The 23,237-nt window shown below is 37.9% G+C and overlaps 1 protein-coding gene across 1 annotated transcript in view; it reads left to right on the top strand.

The window, feature by feature from the left end:
- The window catches only part of LOC145725983 (uncharacterized), a 191,245-nt gene that overhangs the window by 78,440 nt on the left and 89,568 nt on the right, over positions 1 to 23,237 (top strand). Inside the window, exons 48-59 of the mRNA XM_081974908.1 lie at positions 3,066 to 3,163; positions 14,860 to 15,126; positions 15,185 to 15,390; positions 15,445 to 16,233; positions 17,799 to 17,966; positions 18,021 to 18,179; positions 18,236 to 18,465; positions 18,538 to 18,757; positions 18,814 to 18,958; positions 19,015 to 20,014; positions 20,729 to 22,585; positions 22,640 to 22,783. Coding sequence (XP_081831034.1) covers positions 3,066 to 3,163; positions 14,860 to 15,126; positions 15,185 to 15,390; positions 15,445 to 16,233; positions 17,799 to 17,966; positions 18,021 to 18,179; positions 18,236 to 18,465; positions 18,538 to 18,757; positions 18,814 to 18,958; positions 19,015 to 20,014; positions 20,729 to 22,585; positions 22,640 to 22,783 — 5,283 coding nt within the window. The remainder of the gene's footprint in view (positions 1 to 3,065; positions 3,164 to 14,859; positions 15,127 to 15,184; positions 15,391 to 15,444; positions 16,234 to 17,798; positions 17,967 to 18,020; positions 18,180 to 18,235; positions 18,466 to 18,537; positions 18,758 to 18,813; positions 18,959 to 19,014; positions 20,015 to 20,728; positions 22,586 to 22,639; positions 22,784 to 23,237) is intronic.

Genomic DNA, 23,237 nt, shown 5'->3' with positions numbered 1-23,237 from the left:
ATTCCAAGAAGATATGATCCAGGTAGGTCCTCTACCTGACCGCACTCACAGCTTGGATCGTCCGCTATTCTCCAGTGAGTTCCAGAATGACCTCTAGTGCTGCTATTGGAGTCAATCTCATTGCTCCTGTTATGCAAAGACATGCAAGCTTCTGCACCTTTTCTAATGTTTTTCTTGTTGGCAAAGTTTGGCAAGTTCGGTTCTGCCATGCCACACTGCTGCACTGTAGGTGATCAGATGTCTCACTATCATGGTGTAAATCCATCGCAGTACTGATGGGTTACAACCCCACGTTTTTCCCGCAACGTTCCTGCAAACCATCAATAATCATTTTGCCTTGCTAGCGATCTTTTCTACATGACGATTCCAGATTGCAAACGCTCTTCGAACCAAATTAAGAAAATTTGTCATTGCAAAGACACTTGAACTAAATTAGCAATATTTGTCAGTTAGGCAAAATTTGCAAAAACCTTTTAAACAAATTGGAAAAATTCGTCAGTTTGGCAACATTGCAAAACACTCCTCGACCTAAATTAGTAGATATTGTTAATTTGGCAATATTGCAAACACACTTTGAACCAAATTTGTAGAATTTGTCATTGCAAAGACATTTTTGAACTAAATTAGCAATATGTGTCAGGTAGGCAACATTGCAAAAACATTTCCACCAAATTGGAAAAATTCGTCAGTTTGGCAATGTTTTGCCAAACACTCTTCGACCTAAATTAGTAGATATTGTTAACTTGGCAATATTGCAAACACACTTTGAACCAAATTAGTAGAATGTGTCACTGTAAAGACACTTTTGAACTAAATTAGCAATATTTGTCAGTTAGGCAAAATTGCAAAAACCTTTTAAACAAATTGGAAAAAATCGTCAATTTGGCAACATTGCAAAACACTCCTAGACCTAAATTAGTAGATATTGTTAACTTGGCAATATTGCAAACACACTTTGAACCAAATTTGTAGAATTTGTCATTGCAAAGACATTTTTGAACTAAATTAGCAATATGGGTCAGGTAGGCAACATTGCAAAAACATTTCGACCAAATTGGAATAATTTGTCATTTTGGCAACATTGCAAACACTCTTCGACCTAAATTAGTAGATATTGTTAACTTGGCAATATTGCAAACACACTTTGAACCAAATTAGTAGAATGTGTCATTGTAAAGACACTTTTGAACTAAATTAGCAATATTTGTCTGTTAGACAACATTGCAAAAACATTTCGACCAAATTGGAAGAATTTGTCATTTTGGCAACATTGCAAAACACTCTTTGACCTAAATTAGTAGATATTGTTAGTTTGGCAATATTGCAAACACACTTTGAACCAAATTTGTAGAATGTGTCATTGTAAAGACACTTTTGAACTAAATTAGCAATATTTGTCAGTTAGGCAAAATTGCAAAAACCTTTTAAACAAATTGGAAAAATTCGTCAGTTTGGCAACATTGCAAAACACTCTTCGACCTAAATTAGTAGATATTGTTAACTTGGCAATATTGCAAACACACTTTGAACCAAATTAGTAGAATGTGTCATTGTAAAGACACTTTTGAACTAAATTAGCAATATTTGTCAGTTAGGCAAAATTGCGAAAACCTTTTAAACAAATTGGAAAAATTCGTCAATTTGGCAACATTGCAAAACACTCTTGGACCTAAATTAGTAGATATTGTTAATATGGCAATATTGCAAACACACTTTAAACCAAATTAGTAGAATTTGTCATTGCAAAGACACTTTTGAATTAAATTAGCAATATTTGTTAGTTAGGCAACATTGCAAAAACATTTCGACGAAATTGGAAGAATTCGTCAGTTTGGCAAAACATTGCAAACACTCTTGAACCTAAATTAGTAGATATTGTTAATTTGGCAATATTGCAAACACACTTTAAACCAAATTAGTAGAATTTGTGAGTTTGACAACATTGCAACGAAATTCCGAGTTTCAAGTCGGAATTAAGTTAATCTCCCATTTACGTCTGTGGCTTTTCTACGTTTTCGTACCAACGCAACTTCTTCAATAAAACATTTGCTTTTCTACTTCACCATTTTTAAGAATCCTTTTGCCAGAAATCTAAATATTGAACTTGAAAATGACAGCTTTAAATTATAACTGATTTAAGTTGTACACCCACTCAATAACCTTCCAAATTATAAACAAATGTCGATAAGATCCTTGAATTTTGTACAAAAATTAACCAAAAAAACGCTATTAAATGTACGTCTCCGTCTGTACTCAGTGTATAATTTTAGATTCTGGCGCATAAGACAACAAAATAAACATAAAACAAATTGATGAAACCCGAAATCTCCCAATAATAATTTTAATATTAGATGAGCTTCTGATTTCGGTTCTATTTAAAGCCGCAATTTGGGCAAGTTTCCATTAGACGTGGGACAATCCGAATTTGTGATATTTGTTTACGTCACCAGTTTTTACATTGCATTTTATAGATTATGATTAATTTTTTTATTGTAATTTTAATTAACTATAGAACTTTGTGAAAACTTTATTTTTCTAATTAATGAAACGTAAACACAATGAAATCTAAAGTTGGATTAAAGTTTACTGAATTCCTGCAAAAAGCTCAGTAGAAAATAACACACGCTTATTTTTGAAACAATATAAGCATTCTAGCAGCAAAAATAAACGATTTGTCTACGATTCCCAACGCCCACGATTCGAAAATATTTTCGATTGTCATGTTAATGCATTAAATTTCATCGAATAACACATACAAATTGTGTGTTTGAACTGCCTAGAAGCACCTATTGTCACTATCCTGAAAAAAACCTGATACACCATACCAAAACACAGTCACAACTCTATAAATATACCCATATTGCCTCGACCAAAAAAATTCACTCAAAGCATTTTGAGAAAATAAGAACCGTTTGGCACAATTTTCTAAAGTGATTCATGTCTCAGCTAAATTTGTTTTGTTTATTTTCGACTAATATTACGGTATGCAGTGAAGCATCCAGATTTTCTTCAATAATTAGGACATTAAGCAATTTCCTTAGCGATATTTGTATGTTATTTTTCAGGGGTTCCTTCTCATATGTATGCTACCTACCGGCAATTTAATACAGCCAGGAACCATTCTCCCGAACCTTACAGAAGGCCTAAGTCTCCTGAAAAATTGATACCACGATGGGGTAAGTTAACAAGAACGTAATGAATGGAAACTAAATCAAGTGAAGGTTATCACGAAATAATTCTAGTTTTCAAGAAGCAAGTATGATGAATTGCTTGTTTCCTACTGAAATTTTAGACGAAAATGTCTTCCGATTCCTTGATTTTTTTTAAATGAAAGGAAAAATTTGATAATTTTAATTTAGACACTTGAAACTGTAAAATACAGGTCACGTGACGTTGCTAATGCAATTTTGAGCTAGCAACACTGTAAAGGCTAATTGACATTTTTCAAAATGTATCACATGACTTTTAAAATCTAGTTTACACGTTGTAAATTTAATAAAACAAATTTAGACAGTTGTGAAAGCTGAAATTGTAAAAGCACGTCACAGGACGTTGATAATGCAATTTTAAGTTTACAACACTGTAAAGGCTGGTCACGTGACTTTTAAAATGTAGTTTAAATGTTGAAAATATGGTAACTTCAATTTGGACCGTTGGAAAAGTTGAAACTAAAAAATACAGGTCACGTGACGTTGATAATGCGATTCTGAGCTTGCAACACTGTAATGTCTAATTGACACCTATCAAGTTCCATCACGTGACTTCTAAAATTTAGTTTAAACGTTGAAGATTTGGTAAATCAAATTTGGACGGTTCTGAAACAAGAAATTGTAAGAGCCACGTCACATAGCGTTTATAATGCAATTTCGACATTGCAGCACTGTAAAGGCAAGTCGACATCTGTCAAAATCAGTCACGTGACTTTTAAAGTGTAGTTTGCACGTTGAGAATTTAGTAATTCCCGTTTACACAGTTGAAAAAGTGAAAATGGTAAAATGTACGTGTCGTGACGTTGATAATGCAATTCTGAGCTTGCAACACTGTAAAGGCTAGTCGACAGCTATCAAAAACAGTCACGTGACTTTTAAAGTGTAGTTTGAACGTTGGGAATTTAGTAATTTCAGTTTACACAGTTGAAAAAGTGGAAATAGTAAAATGTACATATCGTGACGTTGATAATGCAATTCTGAGCTTGCAACACTGTAAAGGCTAGTCGACAACTATCAAAAACAGTCACGTGACTTTTAAAGTGTAGTTTAAACGTTGAGAATTTAGCAATTCTAATTTACACAGTTGAAAAAGTTGAAATGGTAAAATACACGTCTCGTGACGTTGATAATGCAATTCTGAGCTTGCAACACTGTAAAGGCTAGTCGACAGCTATCAAAAACAGTCACGTGACTTTTAAAGTGTAGTTTAAACGTTGAGAATTTAGCAATTCTAATTTACACAGTTGAAAAAGTTGAAATGGTAAAATACACGTCTCGTGACGTTGATAATGCAATTCTGAGCTTGCAACACTGTAAAGGGTAGTCGACAACTATCAAAAACAGTCACGTGACTTTTAAAGTGTAGTTTGCACGTTGAGAATTTAGTAATTCCCGTTTACACAGTTGAAAAAGTGAAAATGGTAAAATGTACGTGTCGTGACGTTGATAATGCAATTCTGAGCTTGCAACACTGTAAAGGCTAGTCGACAGCTATCAAAAACAGTCACGTGACTTTTAAAGTGTAGTTTGAACGTTGGGAATTTAGTAATTTCAGTTTACACAGTTGAAAAAGTGGAAATAGTAAAATGTACATATCGTGACGTTGATAATGCAATTCTGAGCTTGCAACACTGTAAAGGCTAGTCGACAGTTCTCAAAAACAGTCACGTGACTTTTAAAGTGTAGTTTGCACGTTGAAAATTTAGTAATTCCAGTTTACACAGTTGAACAAGTTGAAATGGTAAAATACACGTCTCGTGACGTTGATAATGCAATTCTGAGCCTGCAACACTGTAAAGGCTAGTCGACAGTTCTCAAAAACAGTCACGTGACTTTTAAAGTGTAGTTTGCACGTTGAGAATTTAGTAATTCCAGTTTACACAGTTAAACAAGTTGAAATGGTAAAATACACATCTCGTGACTTTGAATATGTAATTTTGAGCTTGCAACACTGTAAAGGCTAGTCGACAATATCAAAAACAGTCACGTGACTTTTAAAGTGTAGTTTGCACGTTGAAAATTTAGTAATTCCAGTTTACACAGTTGAACAAGTTGAAATGGTAAAATACAGGTCTCGTGACGTTGATAATGCAAAAAGTTTTCCTATCGAGCAAATAAAATACAGGGTGATCTACTTAAAACAAGTGAAACATGTGTTTGTCAAAATTTGACAAGCGATTGACATATGTCGAGTTAGACATCGAAATTAGCTGTTGAGTAAAATGTAAACAATCACCCTGTGTACCATCAACAAAAATCAGTATAGTATGACAGGAATTATAGGAAGCCTTCTCAATTACCGGCTGTTGAATTACATTAATACCGGCTATTTCTTTGCAGAAACGTATGGCAAAAATAAATTCTTCGTATAAATAACGGCATACTACCAACCCAGTATCAAACCATAACCATATCAATGCACACATATCAATTTAACCCACATGAGCGATTCCATAAAATACTAAACGCTGTGAATATGCATTGAAGAACAACGGAGGGCCGTATCATATATCCGAAAGAATGCAAAAAAAAACCAGCCACTCTTCGTAATAAAAACATCCATATCCTTATGTAAACCTACTCCAGAAAATTTTGCCAGGAATCCTACTCATCTGATTAATAATCCCACCTGCACAAATACTTTCCAATAAGTCATCCTATACCGGTCGTTTATTTTCTCAGAGTGTGACTAGGGCAAGTTCTGTCTTTGTCTGGCTCGTTTTAAAGTGGTAAATTGAGTGCATACGATTGGCTAAACGAGCATAGTTGACTAAAAATAACCGGGAGCGATCTATCCCTACCGAAAGTCGGGACGGCGCAATGCGGGAGACGCCCGGGACGCCTCATTCTTCGCTCGCAACTCGTATTCGACCGACGTCTTGTAGATTTCGGGGATGATGACTTGAATCCAACTTTCAAGAGCCCGACGCAGGCATTATCGACGAACAGACTCGTATCCAATTGATTTTTTAGCTCGCTCTTTCGCGTGGTGATTTTTAGTGCTCTCTATTAGTGTTAATATTATTTATTTTTCTTTTGTTTTAATCGACTTTATATTCTTATATCGATCTGTGTGAAATTTTGTGGTGACGAAAACAAAAATGAATCGACAACAGCAATCGCAGCAGCAGCAGCAATCGCAGCAGCAAACGACACAACAGCAACAGCAAAGGGTGACCAGGACCGAACAGCATGTCACCCGCCAAGTTACCGGGCACATGACAGGTCAGTCATTTTCCCTTTGATTTGTTCACTCCGAATTGCATAAGTCGTGATTTTTTGCTGCGCTGTTGCCGCACTGCCGTCAGCTAAAAAAAGACCGATGTGGGTCACCGCAGGTGACGAAAATAAACTCCACAACTCACTACAACGCCCCCTGGGGGATTCGCTTGAACTTTTTTTTGTTGGCAAATTTGACGTTGCAAATTACGCTTGCGCACTGACAACAAGTCGAGAACAATAAATTGAGTCAAACTAATACTGGAAAAGTTCTAGGACATCTTGTGGTGGTACTAAACTGGTCACTCCGGTACTTTAGAGATGATGAAAACCATCGATGAAAAATAAACTTTCCGCTTAAGCATGTTTTAACGCTTTTTAATATCGATTTGAGGCTCCTTATTAGAATGTTAGCGTATTCTTTAGGTAAATTTTATGTTTATTAGAGTGTTTAATCTCATTCTGACAGATCGAGATAGTCTGTGTTGCTACGGCTTAAAACTCAAGTTGACATTTCCACTAAAATACCAAAAATGACAGATGACGTTGACATTTCTGACAGATTTATGAGAGCTTGTGCATTTGCATGGTCACATGGTTACTCTGTTTAAACATAAGTGTAAATACACAACTTCTTGGCATTTAAATTTCTAGTCAGTTTACTAATATACAGGATGTTCCAAATTTGAGGTATAAGTTGTGTGTTTAATAAGGAGCAAAAGTTCTCTTTTGTTTCGAGGAGTACAACAAAACAAAACTTTTTTTTTCTACGAGCGTGCGCGAATGATAACGTTTCCGCACTATTTTTGTTCTCGATTGAAAGACTTTCCGCACTAGTGCGAAAAGTAATTACTATATTAAATTATGTTAATTTATGTATCGTGTACTATAAACTTACAAAATGCCAATATTTGTAAGAGGTATGTTCCTTGGTATGTTCATCACATTAATAACTCATTTATGGTAATCAAGTTTGTAGATTATAATTATTATTTTTGTACTTAATATTTATTAATGTGTTGTTATATTCTAGTTACATACATATGAATATGTATAAAAGAACAATATTGTTACATTCACTATTATTACAAATTTCTTTTTCAATTTCAATTTATTAATTTTTTTTTCTAATTATTGAAAACGCTCGTAGAAAAAATGATGTTCCTAACAAGGGCGGAAAGTGAAACTTTCCCGCACGCCAACGGACGAAACTCGCTACGCTCGGTTGGGCAACTTCAGTCGGCGTGCGGGAAAGTCTCACTTTCCGCACTTGTTAGGAAAATATTTAATAATGTCATATAATTAAACCTAATATTTCTTTTCGGTTACTTGGCAGTTTTTAGGTCAGATTAATTAAGTAGCATGTCTGCTTTCACAATTTGTACATGACATTTTGACTCGTGTCAAAATGTCATGTACGTCAAAATGTCATAAGGATTAATGATTAAAAAAAAAATTTTCCTCAGGTTACCTGATTGCTTTCCCAAATTTTGAAGACCCAAAAGCTTAAAATTGATTTTTTTCAAAAGTCACGTGACAGTTTTTAGGTTAGGTTAGGTGACAATGCAAAGGTTTGTCCAAATTTTTGACACTTGATTTGACTTTGTGCCGAAAGCTTAAAATTGATCTTCTAAGGTCAGGTGACTCTGTTTTTTTCAAATTCTAACTAACAAAAATATTTTTTGTACGGTTGTCTGAAATTGCAGGTTATATTTTGACGTTTAAACGAGTCTTCTAACTCTAATTTCTTTGATAATTCAATTTTTGAGCTTGCAACACTGTAAAGACAGTTGACATTGTCAAAAACAGTCACGTGACCCTCAAAACGCAGACTAAACTTTGGAAAATTGATAAATAAAATTTGGACAGTTGTAAAAACTTAAATTGCAAAATACATGTCACGTGACTTGGACAATTTAATTTTTGAGCTTGCCACACTATAAAGGCCAGTAGACATTGTCAAAAACAGTCACGTGACCCTCAAAACGCAGACTAAACTTTGGAAAATTGATAAATAAAATTTGGACAGTTGTAAAAACTTAAATTGCAAAATACACGTCACGTGTGACTTGGATAATTCAATTTTTGAGCTTGCAACACTGTAAAGACCACTTGACATTGTCCAAAACAGTCACGTGACCCTAAAAACGCAGACTAAACTTTGGAAAATTGATAAATAAAATTTGGACAGTTGTAAAAACTTAAATTGCAAAATACACGTCACGTGACTTGGATAATTCAATTTTTGAGCTTGCAACACTGTAATGACCAGTTGACATTGTCAAAAACAGTCACGTGACCCTCAATACGCAGAATAAACTTTGGAAAATTGATAAATAAAATTTAGGTAAAAATCGGTAGAACAGAACAAATATTAGTAACTTCACACGTTTTATTTATATTATTATATTATCTTTGTTTTTCCAAATTACGTGTTTGAGGTGTCCTAATTTAGTGGCGACCTTGTAGACTTGTTGTCGCACTTCCTCTTTGAGATAACCGTCGCTATGAATACTGACTCTGAGGTAGTCGAAACACATTACTTGGTCAATGATGGTAATGTCATCTATTGCAAGCTTACACCTTAAAGGTTTCCTGGATATTGTCGCATTGACTTCGTTTTTGCGGTATTTTTAAATGTGCATAGTAGAATTAGCAGGCGTTGTAGATCGTCCTCAGATTCTGCGACTAAAGGCGCGTACAGATATGCAACAGAATGCAGTTAACGTAACGTAATCCGCAACAACGTAACAGTGTAACAATGTAACATTGCAGCGTTCCATCAGTTGTTGGTATTTTGCCGTCACATCAAACAAATGTACGGGCGTATGTTGCACCAGAATGTTCGCAAGTCTGGACGAGAGTGGGAACGATGGGACGGAACAATGTTTCGTGAAGATGATACGTGACATTTTTTAATTCAATGGCATCGTGTTCACACCGTGCCTTCTAACTGCTCCACTAATCTTCTCCATTTCGATATTGAAGAGTAATGGACTCAGGCTGTCTTTCTGGCGGAAATGTACGGGCATGTGTTGCACCAGAATGTTTGCAAGTCTGGGCAAGAGTGGGAACGATGGGACGGAACAATGTTTCGTGAAGATGATACGTGACATTTTTTAATTTAATGGCATCGTGTTCACACCGTGCCTTCTAACTGCTCCACTAATCTTCTCCATTTCGATATTGAAGAGTAATGGACTCAGGCTGTCTTTCTGGCGGAAATGTACGGGCATGTGTTGCACCAGAATGTTTGCAAGTCTGGGCAAGAGTGGGAACGATGGGACGGAACAATGTTTCGTGAAGATGATATGTGACATTTTCATGACATCGTGCCCTCTAACTGCTCCATTACGATATTGAAGAGTAATGGACTCAAGCTGTCTTCCTGGCAGATTCTTGTGCTCGTCTTCATTAATATTGTTAATTTCTTGTTGACTCTTAGTTTGGTGGTGTTGTTGGTATTAAGCACTTTAATTAATTGAATATATTCTCTGGATACCTATTTTTCTTTGAGAATACTCAAGACATCCGCAAGCAAACGCCTTTGTTAGGTCCACAAAATAAACAAATGCGGGTTTGTTTTACTCTATTGCTTTTTCTGCAATCTGTCTGAAAATATGGCATCTACTGTAGATCTGTTCTTCCGGAAGCCTTGCTGTTCTTCGCAAATTGGAATAGTGTGTGACGCAGCTGTTAAAAAAGTAAAATCATATTCTTCAATTTAGATTCGTTATTTATAACATTGACCCTATCCCAACCCAATCCAACTTAAAAATTGTATTGGAAACGGTGAAAATTGGTTTAAGAATATTAATAAATAGACTTGAGAGGCTTAAATTTTCTTTGCAACCAGTTTTCATAGTTTCCAGAAAAATTGAAAGACCTTAGTCTTGAAAATTGACTTTGAAACTGTGAAAATTGACTTGAGAGGCTTAAAAACTGTCTTTGTAGTCAGTCGTCATAGTTTTCAGATAAATTGAGAAAAAAATTGACTTGTAGACATGAAATACTATTTTTTCTAGAATTTTTGACTACAAATTCACACATTTAAACCTTCAAAATTGACTTGGTCCCTAAAAAGTGACTCTGAACCAATTACAAATTACATCAGAAGCTTAAAATTTGCTTTTGAAGTAAATTTTCATAATTTAAATATTTTAGTCTTGAAAATAGCCTTAAATACAAGATATTCACATTAATCTAATGAAAATTGACTTGAAGACTATCTTTTCAAGTTTTTTATTTTGTTTTTCATTTTCTTAAAACTCTGGACTATTTTCAGAGCTTCATAACTGCTTTCAGCTTAAAAAATCGAGTTTCAAGACTATCTTCACCAAGTTTTTGACATAGCAGACTTAAAAACCAATTTTTACATGCCCCATAGGCTTTAAAATGTTATTTCAAGCTTTGACGCTATCAAATTGACTTCTAGACACCTCAGTGCTAAAAATTCGAGCATTTATTAAAAATCTAATCTGTTTTTAGTGTTTTAAGGCGGTTTTTAGTCTGAAAAATCAAGTTTCAAGACTATCTTCAACAAGTGTTTGACTAATCAGGTCTGAAAGCCAGTTTGTACACTGTCTATAGTCTTGAAAATATAATTTCAAGCTTCTTCACTATTAAATTGACTTGTACACTCATCGGAGCAAAAAAAAAAAGCATTTATAAGAAATTCGGACGGTTTTTAGTGCTTTAAGACAGAAAAATTGAGTTTAAGATTTCTATGTTTCAGACTCTTCAGTAATGTAGTAAAAAATGTATTTTATGCCCAACAATATTTTGTCCTGATTTCCGGACTGTTTTTTTTTTGCTTGAAATTCAGTTTCCAGCCACTCAACAATGCATTGCAGTCCAAACCAATTTTAAGACTATTTCAGTTGATTTTAGTCTTGAATGTTCAGTTTTACACTACCTATAGTCTAAACAAAATAACGCCAGTAAAAATTAGTCCAAAAATCCCGTTTTTAGACTATATTCAGTGTCAAAAATTAACTTGTAAACCTTTTGGCCAGTTTTGAATCTTTTCGAACCACATTTAGTAGACAATGATAATTATTGCTATTAAGTAGATATACGGGGTGGATTTATTATCATGCAAGCTGAAATTTGCTGTACAACTTTTTTGAGATTTCATTTCAGGACACCCTGTATAAAAATTTAATTGAAATTGCTCCAATTGAAATACAGGATGTTCAAAAGTTCAGTTTAAACTATCAAAATTTTTAAAATATACTTAAAAGCGTAAAAAAACTATTAGGTGGTCTACTGGTGTAGATTTTTTAAACTGAAATATGGAGAACTGTATCTTCCTTAGAGAGCGTTTTTCAGGAAAATGACATAATGAATGTCAACTTATTTTTTGATGGGCTATCGAATGGTGAATTATTCATACTTGAAACTGGACCACCCTGTATATCAGTATAATACAATTTTTGTAATGCAACATTGTAGTAATTCTTCTCTGCTTGGACTGTTGTTTGCTATTCCATCCTACTTTCTACTTGTTGAGTTTTTTGCTTAAATCTGCGTAGTGTGAAAATTGAACAAAACAACTTGGCTAGATACAAATAGCCTAGTAAATCCAGTTGACAACTCTCAAAAGCACATTTTACATTAAAATGGTAACGCAAAATGTCATAATAACGTAAGCATTGCGGTTTTGGAGTAAGTCCAACTCTACTTCTAGCATCACCAAATACTGAGTAACTTTTAACTTTGGTTTACTTAGTAACATTCTATTTTCAGATAGTGATTTATATTTTTTTCTGAATACGCAGAATTACTAACCAATCAATTAGGTGTTGAATGTGGTAATGCTGAAACTTTAGACTCGCTCTTAAAGTTCAAGATAACTTTAACATAGTGGCGCTAATAAAACAGTTGATTGATATCCTTAAAGAGCACACGTGGCAATAAAGCTTCTTTTTCGCTCAAAGTGGATTTCGTCTATTTTCAGATCTAGTGATGTTGGAACAAGTGCTAAATATATGTTCGGTTCCGTTAAGAATAACACGGTTACGGATCCATAAACACATTTTCAAAATTATCGTTTGCAGCCGGTTCTATATGGAGGCTTTGCAGTATCGATACTCAACAGTCGAACAGATATGCAGGATGTTGTTATGCGGTTATTTCTGGTGGGTTTATTTATGCAAAAAAACATGCCAAATCAATCCATCATCAAACCTTCCCTATTGGTTTACATCACACATTTTTTTGCCTAGACTAAACGCATCCGAATCTTTCAATTTTCAAAATTCAATTCTCCTATTCTAGGTTTTTAAGGTACAAAAAAGCAAGTTGACAAATCGAAAAAAAAAAAATTGGATCGGACAAGAAACAGAACGACGCCGCGACGACTACCGTCGCGTCGACAATTTTAGACCATTGGATCGCGTTTCAGCTGTCCATTTTAGGAGCAACTATTTTTACTGAACGAATCGGACACATACTTCTCACTCGGCTTATTTTTCTGTTATTTGAATCTTGGCCAGTGGCGCCCCAAATCCAAACACTAAGCCCCAAAAATATGCTACTGCACTTACTCAATCTCGAAAGTATTTAGCTAAAACATGATACACCATAAAATCGGAGAACAGATTTAGTAGCATCTGGTTAAGATGGTCATGGAGTTTACTCTTTGATTATACTATAAAGTAGGTGGTTGACTTGAGCACAGAAATGATAATAACTAAAGATTACATGGAAAGCAGTGACAGGTACAAAAACATAAAAAAAGGTTTTTAATTCGTTGTGAAACATGACAAAACAGTACAGGAGGTTAAAGAGAATTCAACCCAAGAAGATACTGCAGACAACACTGAAACTTGTTGTTAATTAATGTAGAAAAGTTTTGAAAAACGTATGAAACACCTTATACAATAGTAACAATTTTTTAGGAGATCTTGGGGTATAGGACAATATTTCAATTAAAAGTTCAATTTATATGCCGACGTGTCGAAATCTTCATTGGAGAATTGAGCTCATTGATTTCATTTTATTTTTGAGTTATTTACAAAAGTAGTGAAGAAAACACTTAACCATATAATATCCATACATATATCTTCTTTTCTTTTCATCATTCGAGATCAGATCAACACAGGCATTGTAGGAATGTTTTTAATTATTTTTTTCAACACAATGTATTTCGGAAACAAAACGATTAGATCTAAAATAAAAGGTCCTTCTTCTCCTTCTTCATGTACCATCTCCATGTCGGAGGTTGGTTTTGAAAAGGTTGGAAGATGTGACGCCGAACCATTCTCGGAAAGTTCCTAAGCCAGGATATTCTTCTCCTTCCAAAAGACCTCCTTCCCACGATCTTTTCCTGGATTATGAGTTGCAGAATCTTATACCTTTGACCTCTCATAACGTGTCCGAGGTATTGCAGTTTTCTCTTTTTAACTTCATGTAGGATCTCCACGCCCTTCTCCGTTCTTCTTACGATCTTTACGTTTGTAGCATGTTCTGTCCATGGTAGTCTCAAGATCCTACAGTTTGTCCATATCTTGAAGGCTTCCAATTTTCGCTCTCAATGGTCAGGGTCCAAGCCTCCACACCATACAGAAGGTCCGAGAATACATGGCATTTGAGTATTCGAGTTCTTAGGTCCAGGCTCAAATCGCGACTACAGAGCAGCTTCAGCTTCAGATCCTCAATTGGTACTTCAGTTTTGGTAACAATCATGTATTTGGTCTCCTTCACGTTGAGTGTTAGACCATAATCTCGACTAGAAGGTCAGACATGTTTTCGGAGAGAAGTACTGTATCGTCCGCATAGCGCCAATTGTTCAGTGAAATGCCGTTAGCTTGTATTCCACCTTCTTAATTTTCGAGGGCTTTGGTGAAAATTTCCTCTGAATAAGATAGGGAGAGTAGGAATATGAAAGGTTCTTAATGCACTGAATTTTGAATCACCCAGTATAATGCATTAAAACTGGTGCATAACGCAAATCAACTTTGGATGATCAAATTGAAACTTTTAAACCTTTAGAAGTCAGATTATACAATTTTCTTGAACGCCATTTTGTTCTTTTTATCTAGTTAAAGGCGTTTTTTCTTTGAAATGATATATTACATGTTACAAAACAATTTTGGTTTTATATTCAAATATCTATAAGATAGTTTATTTCTAAGTTATCTCTGATTTTGACGCATGTAAAATATGTGAAGAAGAGATACTTCCTGGGAAAACTCATCAACAGAACATGATAACCTTTGTTAAATTCAAACAAAAATCATACTCAACCAACTTTCTATAAAAGTACAAAGTTGCCATATTATACAACTACCACTTTTGACTTCTGTTTTGAATCCTGTTGCTTTGATAACATTATTTTTATTTATTTATTGAAATGGTCGTATCTGCGCTAAAAATAATGCATGTCTGACTTGAATTAAACATTTTCTAACTTAAAACAAAACTAATTTATTTTCTTTTTTCAGTGCAAGGTGGTCAATTAACCCAGGAACAAATCCAACAGATCCCCGGTTTCGGCCCAAACGCTTCACCTCCAGTGTTTGATAAAGTGTTTAGCAATGCCAGATTCGCACAAGGGGGCGTAGCCTCGTTCGAGGGGCGAATCACCGGAAAGCCTCAGCCCACCGTGTCCTGGACGAGAAAAGGCGCACCACTAGTTAGTTCCCAGAAACATCGACTTTCCTATAACGAAACGACTGGAGATGTTACGCTCCAGGTATTTTTGTTTTTCCCAGTTTTGGTTTTCATAGTTAACTGGGTTGTTTCGTTATTAGATATTTCAAATTGGCCCGGGTGACGAAGGTGAATACGTTTGCACCGCCACAAACCAGTATGGTGAGGCAGTGTGCTCCGTATACATTTCCCCCGAAGGCATGCAGATGCCCCAGAGGTTCTCGCAAAGCCAATTTGAGAAAACGACGACTTACTCTAACGGCACTGTAATTACTGAAGACTTTAAAATTGATACATTCGAATACAGGTACTGTATACTCTTTAAAAATGCGTTGGAGGTGTTGACTTTTGTGTTTTGCAGGCTACTTAGAGAAGTGTCCTTCAGAGAGTCCATCACCAAGCGTACCACCTACGAAAAGGACTCGGAAATATCCACCACAGTGGAACGTTCTCTGGGACCACCAGCGCCACCTCAAATTTCTCAGAAACCGCGCAACTCCAAACTTCTGGAAGGTTCGGACGCAGTCTTTACTTCAAAGATTTCCGCCAACCCCAGACCGAGGATAACCTGGTTCAAAAACGGTCAAAGAATCGTTGAAAGTCAAAAATATGAAAGCACCTTCACCAACAACCAGGCATCTTTGAGAGTCAAACAGGTCAGCTCTGACGACTCCGGCCATTACACCATGTTGGCTGAGAATCCTCAAGGATGTGTCGTGTCATCCGCATACCTCGCCGTTGAACCGGTGTCCACCCAGGAAGGACTTATCCACGAATCGAGCTTCAAAGCCCAACAAACCGAAGTGGAAAGCACCGACACGGCCAAAACTCTTGCACCGAGCTTTGTTAGAGTATGCGGTGATCGCGATGTCACTGAAGGCAAAATGACCCGATTCGACTGTAGAGTAACTGGTCGCCCTTATCCGGATGTCACGTGGTTTATTAACGGCAAACAAGTGGTTGACGATTTCAATCACAAGATTCTGGTTAACGAATCTGGCAACCACGCTTTGATGATCACCTCTGCAGGCAGAAACGATTCCGGTGTGGTCACGTGCGTGGCCAAAAACAAAACCGGAGAGACCTCGTTTCAGTGCAATTTAAATGTTATTGAGAAAGAGCAAGTCGTCGCTCCTAAATTTGTAGAAAGGTAAGTTTATTTAGTAAAATGAGAAATAAGAGAGAAACAGGATCATTCTTTCATAATCGGTGGTGCCCTATCGTTCCTCCAGTGTTTGCGACCAGGGATGACAACCCTGAGGAAGCCAGAGAGCTTTAGTAACAGTCACCGCGCAGCCTAACTTATCCATGAATATACAGCACAAACTAAGATAGTAAAGATTTAACACAGAAACATTCATTCTCTCAAACACTTTATAAAATAAGAGCACAAAACGAGTTCCTGTTCTGTTTAGCACGAACAGTCTCAGTTCTAGTTAATTTCTACTTCTTCTTCAAGTGCCTTCTTCATTACTCAGGTCGGCGACAATACCAGAAAACTCCTCTCTATTTCTTGCTGCTCTCAATAGGGTGCATGTGTCTAATCCTGTCCACTCCCTTATATTTTTAAGCCATGAGCATTTTCGTCTTCCGAGTACTCTTCGGCCTTCTATCTTTCCTTCCATAAGCAGTCTCAAAAGTTGATATTTTTCTCCTCTGTATACATGTCCCAGATAACCAGTTTTGCGCTGTTTCACATGTTGTAAAAGTTCCCTGTCTGTTCCCATCATTCTTAAAACATTTTCATTTGTTATTCTTCGGGTCCATGGTATCTTCAAAAGTCTGCGGAAGATCCACATTTCAAATGCTTCCAGTCGCTGCATTATCCTCTTTCCCATTGTCCAGGATTCCGTGCCATATAAGAGGACAGAATAAATATATGACTTCACGAAACGGTATCGAGTATCGAGCGACAGGGTGGTATTCGTTAGAAATGTCTTCATTCTCACGAACGTGGCTCTTGCGTTTTCAATTCGAGCTCGAATTTCGGTCTCTGGATCCAGGTCTTGGGTAACCCAGCAACCGAGATACCTGAATTTTCTCACCTCTTTTATTGAAGTACCATATATTCGTATATTGGCTTGTAGATTTTGATTTCTGCTGACGACCATCGTTTTGGTTTTTGCTGTATTTATTTTCCTGATTTCACAATCTGTCAGAGTTCAGGCTGTACCTGATTTCACAATCTTGTCTACTAGCTCCTGTAAGCCTTCTGAAGTGTCTGCGAAGATGACAGTGTCATCTGCGTAGCGTATGTTGTTAAGTATTTTACCGTTCACTTTTATGCCAATTTCACAGTCCTTTAGCGCTTGCTGAAATATGTACTCGGAGTAAATGTTAAATAAAAGAGGCGGGAGAACACAGCCCTGTCGTACTCCCCTTCTTATTGGTATTTCTGACGATACGGTGTCACCAGACCGAACAAACCCTCTCTGTTCCCAATATAAATTTTTTATAAGCCTTATGTCTTCGTAGTCCAGACCCTGTTTTTGGAGCAGTTGTAACAGTGTTGGATGCTTGATGCGGTCGAACGCCTTTTCGTAGTCAATGAAGCACATATACACGTCTTTTCTTTGGTCTCTACATTTTTGGAGACCAATTTCTACTGCAAAAACATATTGAAGGCTTTATTGGTGCAGAGCGTCCATATATTATAGTTATAACTATGGGTTATAAAGTTATAATTATATGTATAACTTCTTCTTGCATTCATAGATTCACCACAGTTAATGTTCGCGAAGGAGAGCCGGTTCTATTAAACGCCCGCGCAGTTGGTACCCCAACCCCGAGAATTTCATGGCAGAAAGACGGGGTACCACTTCAAGCCAGCCCGGATGTCCGCGTCGCCATAGACGGTGGTGCCACCACTCTGGATATTCCTAGGTAATTTAATGATTTGGAACTTTCGAAATGGTACTAAATTGAGAATGGTTACAGAGCGAAAGCATCGGACGCCGGATGGTACCAATGTACCGCCCAAAACGTAGCCGGATCGACCGCCACCAGGGCGCGTCTATTCGTTCAAACTCCGCAAGAACCGACTCCCGAACCTAGACGCCTGCATCTACCTAGACCGACTAAAGTCATCGAACCTGAGTGAGTTTTCTCCTCAAAGCTGACGGAGACAAGTTTTGACGTGGTACCTGTTTCAGACCCGAACCTGGCCCGGAAATAATTTACCTCCGTCACGTGGAGAGGGCTCGCCCCCACGCTGGTCCTGGGGAGGAAGACCGAGTCTATCCCCCACCTAGATTCATTATCCCCTTGCAAGATTCCATTCAGTTTGAAGGAGGCAAAGTACATTTCGAGGCCAGGATTGAACCGGTCGGCGACCCTTCAATGGTCGTCGAGTGGTTCCTCAATGGAAAACTTATGGCAGCTAGTAAGTCTCTATTACTTTCAGAAAAGTTGTCAGAAAGAGAGATTAATCAATAAAAATATAATGCTTTTATAGGTTCAAGAGCAACATCAATTTTCCGCTTTGGCTTCATTGCCCTTGATCTCATCTCATTGATCACAAACGACGCCGGTGAGTACGTGTGCCGCGTGAGCAGTGCCACAGGTACTGCCGAATCGCGTGCCATACTCCAAATCAAACAAAGAGAGTCGATCGAGCAAACCAGTCAACATCCAGACAGTTTGCAGTACATCCAACAACTGGAAGATTATTCCAGGTGAGTTTTTGCATTTTCGCTGTTACCGAATATCTAATAATTAAATGTGAATGTAGATACCAAAGACAAGAAAGCTCCGAGGAGAAGACTAACCAGAAACCGCACTTCATCCGTCCACTCCAAGATTTAGGCGAGCTCCAGGAAGGTAGAAACGCTCACTTTGAGGCTCAATTAACTCCTGTCAGTGACCCAACGATGAAAGTAAGACTTCACCAAACCTCCTTTTTTTTAACTGCCCCTATCACAATAAACACTAGGTGGAGTGGTACAAAGATGGACGACCGATCACCGCCAGTAGCAGGATTACTACCATCTTCAACTTCGGCTACGTGTCTCTCAATATAATGCACCTACGGGCCGAAGATGCCGGATCTTACACAGTGCGGGCGGTGAACCACTTAGGAGAAGCTATCAGTACTGCTACAGTTCAAGTTTTTGCCCGATCGACCGTTACTGGGGACTTGGGAATTCCCGAACAACAACGATACATCGAAAAAGTCCAGGAACTGGAAGCCTGGAGACAACAAGACCAACAAAAATACGTGGTGGAGACCCCCGAAAGTTTGGCTCCTCCAGAATTCAAAACCCCAATCAAAGACCAACTGGGTATCCGTGAAGGAGGCTTTGCTCACTTTGAAGCTAGGTTGGAACCTGTTGGAGACGCCACCATGAGAGTCGAGTGGCTTAAAGATGGCCGACCAGTTGAGGCCAGCTCCAGGATTACCAGCTTTTTCAACTTTGGCTATGTGGCTTTAACAATCAAAGAAGTCACTATCCACGATGTAGGAAACTACACATGCAGAGCCTACAATGCATTAGGACAAGCCACTACCACAGCTCAACTAAGTGTGGTCAGTAAGAAAGATATTGTCTTCGACTCTCAACATCCAGGTGGTCTGGAAAAAATTCAACAACTAGAAGACACTAGTCGCTACACCCGTAAAGAACAGGAAGAAGTGCAAGTCACTCAAAAGCCCCGATTCCTAGGACCATTAAAAGGAACCAACAAGATTGTTGAAGGACAAAGAGCCCATTTCGAAGCTAGAGTGGAACCTCAAAGCGATATGACTTTGAGGATCGAGTGGTACTTTAACGGGAAGCCAATCCAACCGGCCAATCGTATCCAGACTTACCACGACTTTGGATATGTCGCTCTAGACATTTTGAGTGTCAGGGAAGAAGACGCTGGTACTTACACTGTGGTTGCCAGGAATGCTTTGGGTGAAGCTCAAGTATCAGCTAGCATGGTAGTCGAAAGTAAGTATTGTCTTTTCTACTTTAGTATGGTTAAAAATCAAAGATTTAGAACTTGGGTTGGGTCATTAAAGTCAAATAGTTCGCTTGTAAACTCCATTATCAGCAACAATTTAGACACTTACTTAGTTTCATAAGAAAAAAACTTAAAATGGAAAAGCATCACAGTATCGATCATCCAAAGATTCATGAGAAAACTAACGCAAGCAGTCACTAACTCATCGCTGCTTCTTTTTGTCTTTCTTCTTGGATCTCGATTACTGATACTGTTTCTTTTCCATTTTGGTTTCAGTTGTGGACTAACTGCATCAGCCAATGGCGTATGGAGATTTTAAGCCTGCGCAGATTATATACTATTTCTATTAACTGTCAAATTAAACTGGTCATTATGCCTTATACAGTAATTTACTAATACTACTTTTGCCTGTTAAAGCTGATTTAATTACGTTTTAAGTGTAAAATTTCTTACATAATTAGGGGTGTTTTAATACAAATTGTGTAAATAATAAAAGAGAAAAAAAGTATCAATAAAAACTATAACCTTAGATTGTTTTGGTGTTTTTGTTGTTGTTGGTGGAGCTATCAGGAAAATCTTTAAACATTTACACAATACAGAATGGTCAAGTTTACAGAGCGGAAACTGCAGGACTTGAGAAACAAAATACAGTGTGTTTCAGTTTGAACTAAGACAGAACTAATGAGTATGTTTAATTCCAGCTCGTGCCAGTATAGACACCAGAAGCATGCACAAAGGCGCCTACGACAAAACCCAACACCTGGAACAATCCAAATTCGTCGAACCACAGTACCAAATCGAGGAAATTTCAAAATCTAAACCCGTATTTGTAGTACCATTATCCGATCCACAACCCTGCCAAGAAGGCCGAAATATCCATCTAGAATGTCGTCTGGAACCAATGGGCGACCCAACAATGCGCGTTGAATGGTACTGTAACGGCAGACCTGTAATCGTGGGTTCCAGATTCCGTACTTACAACGACTTTGGTTTTGTCGCTTTGGACATCATCCATGCCAACGCTCAAGATTCTGGAGAATACACGGTGCGCGCAGTAAACCATTTAGGATCCGCGCATACTTCTGCTTGTGTTAGAGTGATTGGAAGTTCCAGTATTATAACTGATACGCAACATGAACAGTCTTTGGAACAAATTCAAATGCTGGAAGACTCTTCGAGGTATCGCAAACAAGTACAGGAAGATGTTACTGTGCTTCAGGCACCGCAATTTACTCGTCCTTTGCATAATATCGAAACTGTTGAAGGCACTAACGTGCATATGGAGTGCCGTTTACAACCTGTTGGAGATTCCAGCATGAGAGTAGAGTGGTTCTGCAATGGGTTCCCCGTTAAAACTGGACATCGTTTTAGACCAGCTTACGATTTTGATTACGTAGCTTTAGACTTGTTGAGTGTTTACCCTAATGATTCAGGAATCTACACTTGCCAGGCTAGGAACCAACTAGGCGAAGCTGTAACCTCTTGCAGTGTTAAAGTGATCGCGAAGAAAGATTTGCTGTTTGATAGCCAGCACCCAGCGGGTCTGGAGAAAATCCAGCACCTTGAAGACGCTTCCAGATACAAGCGAACTGAATTTGTTGACGAGCAAGTTACAGTTAAGCCACGTTTTGTCACTAAGCCTAAAAGTTTAGAGAACATGGTGGAGGGCCAGCACGCCCACTTTGAGTGTAAAATTGAACCTGTAACTGACTCTAACCTAAAAGTTGAGTGGTATAAGAACGGACGTCCGGTTACAGTAGGACATCGCTTTAGACCCATCCACGATTTTGGCTACGTCGCTTTAGATGTCATCGACTTAATAGCAGAAGATTCAGGAGTCTACACATGCAGAGCCACTAACCTCATTGGTTCCGATGAGACTAATTGCACATTGAAATGCAGACAAACTGGACAAATCATCACTAGCACAGTTAACGAAACTGGTCTGCAGCAGATTCAACATCTGGAAGACCGCTCCAGATATCAACGTCGTGAAGAGTACGAAGAAACAACGACACAAGCCCCAACCTTCACAACTTCCTTGAAGAACATTGACATTAAGGAAGGCCAAAGAGCCCACTTTGAATGTCGCCTGATCCCAGTCTCTGATGCCACAATGAAAGTGGAATGGTTCCACAACGGACAACCCTTGAAATCAGGATCAAGATTTACAGAAACCAACAGTTTTGGATTCGTGGCATTGGACATCCTCTATGCTTACCCTGAAGATGCAGGAACCTACACTTGCAGAGCTACTAACGCCCTTGGGGAAGCTGTCACATCAGCTATCTGCAACGTCCAATCGAGGAAATCCCTCTTACTAGAATCGGTCCACGAAGGTGCCATGGAACGTATTAGCGAACTGGAAGACACCTCCAGGTACCAACGCAAAGAAGTCTATGAAGAAACTGTCAGCCAGGCACCAGTTTTCACGATGCCTTTGAAAGACTTAAGGGTGGCCGAAAACCAGGCCGCTCATTTTGAGGCTCGTTTAATTCCAGTTGGGGATTCCAGGCTTAAAGTCGAATGGTTGAGGAACGGTGTGCAAATCCAAGCTTGTAAGTATTAATTCAGTGTGTGGGTTGGTGGGGCTGATGTAAGGTTGGTTGCAGCAAACCGCGTTACTACCATGCACGACTTCGGCTACGTCGCCCTCAATATGAAGTATGTCAATCCCGAGGATTCGGGTACCTACACTTGTCGTGCCGTTAACGACTTAGGGGAAGCCATCACGTCTGCCGTGCTAGACGTCAAATGTAAGTAGCTACATTGAAAATCAAAGAAAATTAGTATGACCTCACAGTAGCACAAATTGACAAGACTTTTTTAAATTGTCAGAGACCTCTAGAATCGTTTTAGAAGTGTGATGAGACTAAATACTCTACTAGAAACCAGTAAAAATTTCCGGAAGCTTTTACAAATATCTTAAATTACTTGGGAATTTTCTAAAATTGTGAGAGGCGTCTAGAATCATTTTGGAACGGCTAGGTGTCTCTAAATACTAATGAAAACTTCCCAAAACTTATCAGAGGTCTCTAAATAGCACTGAAAACTTCACAAGGAATTATCACATGGCTCCACACTTTTTTAAAAAAGTTTGAAATTGCCAAAGGTCTCTAGAATAATTTTGGAAACGCCAGAGATCTCTCAATGCTATCGAAACACTCAAATTTTCAGGAACCTCTAGAATCCTTTAGGAAATGCTAAAGG

This window comes from Ips typographus, linkage group LG3 (genome assembly GCF_016097725.1).
Source record: "Ips typographus isolate SLU linkage group LG3, UJ_Ityp_2.0, whole genome shotgun sequence".
NCBI lineage: Eukaryota > Metazoa > Arthropoda > Insecta > Coleoptera > Curculionidae > Ips > Ips typographus.
This window is presented reverse-complemented; position numbering and strand designations above follow the sequence as displayed.